This window comes from Limulus polyphemus, unplaced genomic scaffold (genome assembly GCF_000517525.1).
Source record: "Limulus polyphemus unplaced genomic scaffold, Limulus_polyphemus-2.1.2 Scaffold5333, whole genome shotgun sequence".
Lineage (NCBI taxonomy): Eukaryota > Metazoa > Arthropoda > Merostomata > Xiphosura > Limulidae > Limulus > Limulus polyphemus.
In genome coordinates this window covers 55,566-63,805 of record NW_013670943.1, presented here as the reverse complement: position 1 = coordinate 63,805, position 8,240 = coordinate 55,566, and the positions used below count along the sequence as shown (strand labels likewise).

At 34.6% G+C, this 8,240-nt stretch overlaps 1 protein-coding gene across 1 annotated transcript in view; it reads right to left on the bottom strand.

Annotated features, from left to right (window-relative positions):
* LOC106472433 overlaps nt 1-8,240 on the bottom strand; it is an 11,977-nt gene that overhangs the window by 2,024 nt on the left and 1,713 nt on the right. The window contains exon 2 of the mRNA XM_013933082.2: nt 4,398-5,394. Within this exon, the coding sequence (XP_013788536.2) occupies nt 4,398-5,394 (997 nt within the window). The remainder of the gene's footprint in view (nt 1-4,397; nt 5,395-8,240) is intronic.

Sequence of the window (8,240 nt, the reverse complement as noted above, 5' to 3'; positions counted from 1 at the left end):
ACAGACGAATAGGATTTCAGTTGAACTCCTGTGCACTAAATAATACTCTTCGAAACAAAGGATGACTAGTGTTATTTTTTATAACAACAACATATCTGACATTTGTCCAATTTGAAGGAAACCGATTGCGATTATAAGGGTTATAGTTTTGACAGTTTCCTCCAGTGGCGGCGATTCTTGCTGAGTTGACTGAAATTTACTACGGAAACACTATTATCCAAATTGAGAAGAAAGAAAAATGAGAGCTACCAATAAGAAACTTTGCACAAACGTTTTTATAAATAGGTTTGGGAACTTTAATGGACTTCAACTGTCTGTTGAATAAAGAGGAGACGAAGTTTCCATCGAAACTTTGTCCCATTTCATTCAACAAACATTTGCAATCCATCAAAGTTCTCAAACCTATAATATTTTTTACAAGTTCCGGAAAACGGCCATTATGTGTCAAAATCATGGGTGATATGGTAACAAAGGGTTAGTGAATTGTGACAAGAGTTACCTCCGTGAAAACTTGTTTTGTAACATCATGGTTGAGATGGTAAGAAGTGTTAAATGTATGAAGACTATTCTGTAACCTCAAGGGGGATATAATAACAAGGGTTAAGGGCATGGAAAAAAAAACAATAAAAAACTGCAAACGTTCTTAGAGCCTCTCGCATTATTTCTTTGGTCGGGTTACTTGAGAAGGACCTCACTTTGTACTTATGGTCTACATTATATCAGCATGAAAAGATACGTCTTCGGTACGGTAGATGTTTTTTTTTTAATCTGTCTGCTGCACCTCTAGCTTATACCAGGTGAATGCTCTATAAGAAAGGAATGGTTCACTTCCAAGGACTGTAAATCTTACAAGTTGATACAAAGAAATATACTGAGAAAAGGAAATTCTTAGGACTACAGACCATTTAAACTTTTGTCAAACGATCCATTCGGAAGGATAGGTTTTATTATGCCATTATATCATATTACATGAAAAATACGAGATTCTACCCAAAATAAATTAAATAGCTGAATAAATGTATGGGTAGCTCACAGTTTTAACCTCCTCACTGAAACTGGCAAAATGCTTAAGTGTCAAAATAAAATGAGCTCATTATCATGTTTTGGATAAAAGATGGTGCTTTAATTTTTGTTTATTTTTAAAACGAGAGAATATAAAGTCACGTGATTTTTCTAGTTGTTAAAATCAGATGTCGAGTGAGTCAAAGACGCCTAGCGGCGCACAAGGAAAGTCCTGTGTTAGTGTGTGGTCCTGGGGAATGGCTAAAACTGGGGTGAGGCCATACGTGTGCTTTCAACTTTTTTTTCATTCACGAAGCCATGTGTAACCTCTGACACAGAGTATTCAAAAAGAGAGAGAGGACGTGAAGCACATTTATTTTAGCAGCCAAAGAATACTAACTTTAGGCCAGATTATTGTATCTATCTGTAACTATGAAATTTTATATCTTCTTACATCAAACTAACCTTCCTTTAGTGTAATAGGTAAAGGACTGATTGATATATCGTACATTTTCCCAAACAACCCCGAATAACATCTGAGAGTACCATGCCTCACTGAAGATCATTCCTCTGTACTGGTGGTAACCATTCTTGAAACATGAGTCACGGCCGGAGTATAGTAAACAAACCTTCATTCACATTTTCACTAGAAAACATCATGCAGTAGTTTCTCTCCCTCGGTCATTCCTTCTTGTCTGTAATTTTCATTGAAACAGCGCGTGGCAGATTCCCTCTTCTCTCGATATTACTCTATTGTTTTAAAATATTTCCCAGTGTGGATTAACATTAATTTTTACAATATTAATACTATATTGTTTGTTATGAATTTTAAGCTTTAAGCTTCTTTTTAAAAACTTGAGATTTTCTCGAATAACTTAAAAATCATAAAGCATGACGTTTCACTTCTTCAGTACCAACTGTAAAAAAGAATCCTGAAGCCAATAACTTAGCGACAGAAAAACTAAACTTTAATTCAAACACTAAAAATAAAAATATTGTACAAATTGGTAAAAAGAGACCTCTGAAACCATTAAAATAGCGGTATAAAAACTAAATCAGAACCATAAAACAAACCTTAAGCCAATACAGTAAAACCTTGTTTAATTTTGTCGTAATCAACCGTGTTGAATTCTTAGGATAACTCTACACCCACAAAAGTGGGCTTAGCGGTGGTAGCCTCTACCATCCAGTTATTCATGACTTCTACGAGTAATAAAAATATTTTGTAAATGTAAAATGATGTAGGGATGGCAGTGCCAAGAAGAATGGAATCAAGAATATAGAACATAAATAATCCCTACATATGAATTTCATGTTACAGTGTAAAATGCACGGGTGTAAAACGGTTACGAGGTTGGTCAACTCGACTGACCTCGAAGCTAGAGTCTGTAATAATCAAGACATGTTGTGACTCAACTTGGTTTTCCTTGTACGTAAGTCCTAGGCTCTTAGTTACACCAATAGTCAGGAATATATAACTTCCAACTGCAGTGTAACATTAAATGTTAATAATTGAAAATCATGAAGGGATAATCTATGTATGGCTGTATCATCCCTATATTCTTGTTTGCTTTCATTTTGGCACTGCCATCCCTACATTATTTTACATTGATAAAATGTTTTAATTACTTTTTTTGTGACCTTTTCCCCCTGACTGAAAGTTAGTGTATACTATAAGCGTGTGTAATAAAATCTAATACTATGTGTATTGATTTTTTTTACTCCTTCACTTCATACATAATATAAGGGTTGGCTCCCTACATACACCGATTGTATAGTGTACAAAGTATTGAGTATTCTCCACGTAACAATCATCTAATGTTCATCTATTATTAGCTGGTAATTCCTGCTTCATCCTGTACTTAAGCTTTCTAAAGGTACACCAAATTTCTGTAAAAAACTAACATCAAGGGGTAATGATAACATTGTTTACGCTAGAATGATTATGTTTTTCTTTTTAGTTGCGGCATAGCGGCTCATAGAATAGCTCTGAGTGTTGTTGTTTTTTTTTCAAGTACAAACTTTTAGTTCATAGCTACGTCATATCTTGACCGACTTGAGATATAATTAAAGTTTTGGATTCAGGATGCCAAACCCTTTCGATTGATGTATTTGACCACGCCCAAACGTCTCATAGATTAATTTACTCTAATCCTGCCTAAGAATTTCAATTTGAGGGTATGCTTTTAGAGATCCTGATGAGTAATAAAATCAAGTCGGGTATACGCGCGCCCCACGCTTGGTAATGATGGCGCACAAAAATATAGCTAATAAAAATGAAAAAAAGGTTTCATATATTAATTTACGCTAATCCTGCCTAAAATAATTTCAAGTGACGCTGAAAGAGCGAGTAGGTTTGGGGTGAAGGGGATTGAAACCCGCGACCCTCAGGTTGCGTGTCAAGCGCCCTAATCACCTGGCCATGCCGGGTAAAGCTCCCAGTAACTTAGCCATAAGTCAGTGGGCCTACGACGCTAAAAAATCGGGTTTCGATACCTGCGGTTCGCAGAGTACGTTAACCTTGTGCTCAAAAACAACAACCAACAGAGAAAGCTTCGCTGAAAAAAATTAAACGATTATGATTTTTTTTCAGCTATGCGAGGCAGAAATTTTTTCAAGATGTTTGAGAAATGATTGGATTCCCTCGTCAAACGTATAAAACCTGTTTTTTTGCCAAATGTAGCTTTTAACACAAAATCATAAGACTTTATTTATCCATTTAGCTATTAAATGCAAAGAAAACAAACTTCTGCCAAGCAACATAAACGAGGAAGTTTTCAGTTCTTTACGAAGCTACTAAAATATGTTGAGCGACACTCTGAATTTACAAGGAACAAAATGCCAATTTTGACAATATGTAAAATAAAAACAAAAAGTTTAATTAGTAAGGTGATTAATTTGGTTTCGCGCAAAGACTAGATGGAAGGCAGTTAGTCCTCACCACCCACCGCCAATTCTTAGGCTACTCTTTTACCAAATTTTACTATATTACAGCGAGAAATTACTAGCAGCTAGAAGTTAACCACTCTTAAGTCACCCACAGTGTATATAGTTAATACCAACTTTATTTATTCTAATACCCATATATATTTTCCAGAAAACAATATTTTAGATATCACACTGATAAGACCACACGGATAAACTGAATTCTTTAACATTCTGTTTAACTCTCACAGTTCTCGAACTGCATTGCAACAACAGTGAATAAAAATTGGTAGGCCATCTTTTATTTCCTATTAACTTTTTAAAACCAAGTTTGGAAGTAAAACTGAGTTTATCACAACAGTTGTGGTTATTATTTTACTTAGTATAATGAATTATTAAACGAACTATTAATATAATATCCAGAAACCAGAGCCTAGTAGCAATCAATCAATGCTTTAGTCAATGCTTACCTGAAACTGAAGATGACTTTATCGCAGATGAAGACTCCTTGTCTACTTCAGTGAATACTACAGTCTCAAAGAGATCTAAAAGTTCTCTTTCATCTTGGATATTTTGTAAAATATCTGAAGGAGTGTCTTGGTTGTCAACGGTTTGTGTAGAATCAAGACAACACTTTTCTTTTACAACAGTCTCAGAAAGATCTGAAAGTTTATTTTGGTTATCAGCATATTCAGATATGTCTGAACTACAACCTGAAACTTTGTCATTTTGGGGAAGATCTAGATAATTATTCTGATTCCCTAAACTTCCTGGAAGTTCTATAAAACACCTATCATAATTATTTGAACAATTTCCCTGGCTGTCAACACATTGAAAATTATTGGAATGATTTCCATTAGCATCGGAGGATAAAACCGGTTGACACTCGGTGTCCATTCCATCTCCCTGAACAGTATTAGAGTTCTGGTCTGTAACGACCACTGAAGAATTTAAGAGACTAGTCTGGACTGAAATTTCTTTTGTGTCCACTGAAGCATTATGACAACGGGTTGATGGTTCAGAACGCACGTGGTTACAAGTCCAGGGTTTCCGCACAGTTTCACATTCAATTCGTTCAATGCCTCTCTCAACGGTCACCAGGAGGTGCTGCAGAAGGGTGGGCAAATACTCGTCAGACTCAGGGTTCGAGAGTAGTCCTATCGATGAAGTTGACGTACCAGAGACATCTTGTAACCAGTCCATTGTGAAAAGTTTATCGAAGTATTTCTCATTGATTACCCGTTCCTTAACACCAGCATAATCCCTGTACACACAGGTAAGCAGGAGGGAACAGTCACGTTCTCCCTCTAGCTCGCTTGTCTTTCCTCCACGAAGACAGAAGTAATGGTCTCCAACTCTTAGAAACGCCTTGTCTATTTCACCCAGCTGTATGACCACCCGTTTCTGGAAGCAGAAAGGCCAACCCTCCAAGTTTTGTTCACAGGGACATGAATCTGTGATGGTCGACTATAAAAAACAAATACATATTGTAGAAAAGTGTGGCTAAAAATGATTAACCACACATATATATATTCAGAAGGTTTTGATTTGATTATGAAATATCCTAAAGAAGAACTTCCACAATTTCAGGTTTAAGAACAAACTATAAATATTTGTGTTTTTAGTTATATTTGTCATTTTCTAGCCTTGCTGCCACCAAAATGTTCGTTCAACATTTTAAACTCTGTAATGAAGTTAAGATCAACTATTACGGAACACAATATATATGAAAAGAAGTTTCAACACTCTCACGTGTCCTCTTCAAACGTGCACTGAAGAGAGAGAGAGAGAGAGAGAAACAATACGTTAAAGTGCCAACACTTGTTTCCCTTATAAGTTCCGTAATAGTGAATGTTAACTCTACCTTAGGTTATTTTACACAGTATTATGTACTTACATACAACATGTCCTTTATCCTTAGGTTATTTTACACAGTATTATGTACTTACATACAACATGTCCTTTATCCTTAGGTTATTTTACACAGTATTATGTACTTACATACAACATGTCCTTTATCCTTAGGTTATTTTACACAGTATTATGTACTTACATACAACATGTCCTTTATCAAGTTGTTTAGGTCAATGTGGCATAATTTGTTAAGTAAATGTAAAATACATATTTTAAAGGTTTTATTTCTGGGAAATGTGGCAAGAAAAGTTGAAGTGGACAGGTTTAATATTTCTACTTTAACAGTAGGTGTAATTTATAAAATTATGAAACTCTTGACGTATCACTAAAATAAAAAAGAATAGAAAAAATATACATTCATCCAAGATATATTCTTCATAATCAACAAACGAAGACTCTCAAGTTTTCATACAGTTTTATCTGCCTATCTCAAGTTTTCACACAGTTTTATCTGCCTATCTCAAATTTTCATAGTTTTATCTGGCTTATCGGAAGATTATTACTTTCACCTCAACGTGTCATTGATGATAAAAAAAAAGGCACCGTGGCCCTGTTGCTTTTCATCTTACATTTGCCATCTAGATAGGTAAACAGACAACTTACATACGTAGTTATGTGTGTATGTATGTATTCACACACATTTATTAAACAGATTTAGTGATTAAACAGTGAAGGAACGTATAACGTAACAAAAAGATGGAAATACTTCCGAAAGAATTTATGTACGATATTTTAGGGTTCTACTGGAATCTAAAACAACTTGTTTGTTCGTCCTCTTGATGCGCAGAACTAATAGTAGAAGAACCTCTGAGGTAAACTATTGTCTCCTCAACAGGTTAATACCTACGAGGTTAAATTACAGTCTTGCATGCCAGACAGAATAGAGAGAAGAAAACCAAGGCTTCCGTTCGTGGTTCCTCCCATCAAATTATAAATTAGTGATTAAAGTAACATATATATTTTATAATAGAGGTTCTTTGACAATTAGATATACGTGTATCTGAAATCTTACTTACGAATAAGGAAATACAACTAAATAAATTAAACGACACTTTAAAAATATTAAAAACGAACATACAACGTTAAAATGCTGCATATAATAAAATTAGCTTTTTTGAAAACAGAGTACAGTTCTTAAAAGACTATATGTTTCGGCAGCGTACTCAGGTATGTCTAAACTCCAGCTAAACTATCTAAAGAACATAATCAGCTGAACAATTTCTTTTGGATTATTCATGATGGCAACGTAGAACTTTGTTGAAAATGTAGTCTTTTTAGGGATGTGCCCTGTTGTTGGTTTTTTATAAATAAAGCTAATTTTATTGTGCAACAATTTAACGTTGTATATTTGTTTTAACAATAAGAAATACAACTAGTTCAAAACTGTATACATTTATAAAAAAAAAACAGTTATTACTTCAATACGTTTCTACCGTACCATAAAAAGTGAGTTAGATTTTCACACACCCTTTTCTGCCCCTCCCCATCCAACTGTTCTAAACCCGCTTCCTCTATCTAACTGTCAGGTGTTGAAGTTTTAATGCATATTGAAGAACGATGACAGACGTATAGTCATTGATCTTCTCATGGATATTTCACAAGAAACCCTAGTCACTCCCTGCTATATTTCTTTAGGCTACTCCCACAGACCCAACAAAGGCTGTGACTGTCTAGAATGGCGATAAATCATGCTCTTACTACTTACTCAAACTATAGTTTATTAGCCAAATACACGTTCGCTACTAGTAAACAAAAACAGTTTTTACCTCCCTGTCAAATAAAGTGAACGTTGTTTTACAGGCGGTCTGATTCGTTCAAGTTTGAAACGTCGTAAAACTAAACCTTTATAAGATTTAATTATATGTACATTCACATACTAGTAGTTTCAGAAACACGTGCCCACTATGTTACAGGAAAGTTTACGTGTAAATTATGGTTTGTGTAAATCATCAGCAGTCACATACCCAAGCTATGTATATTCTCATCTTTCTTAAAAAAGTCACCATCTTTTTTTGTGTCAAGAGACAAGCACATTTTTTTTGTTTCAAATGAGATTTTAAATGTTGTAATACTAACTAATTACTGTAAAAATGCAAATATTTAAAAAACACTTGTGTTATGTTGGTGCACAATTTCAAGACATCATGTTACTGATGCCAACAGCAGTTAGTATAAGCTCAATGAGATGAAAAGGACACAGCTACAAATAGAGATAATACAGTTAGTTTCTCTCACAAAAAAATTATATAGTTCTGCGAATTAACATGTTTATTTCTATATTATATTGTCTGTTACGTTTTAACTTTGAAGTTGGACATGTAACACCATTTATGAAGAACAGAAGAAAAGGCTTAACGAACCAGGAAAGTAAAATCTAGACATCAAAGCTTTGCTATCTC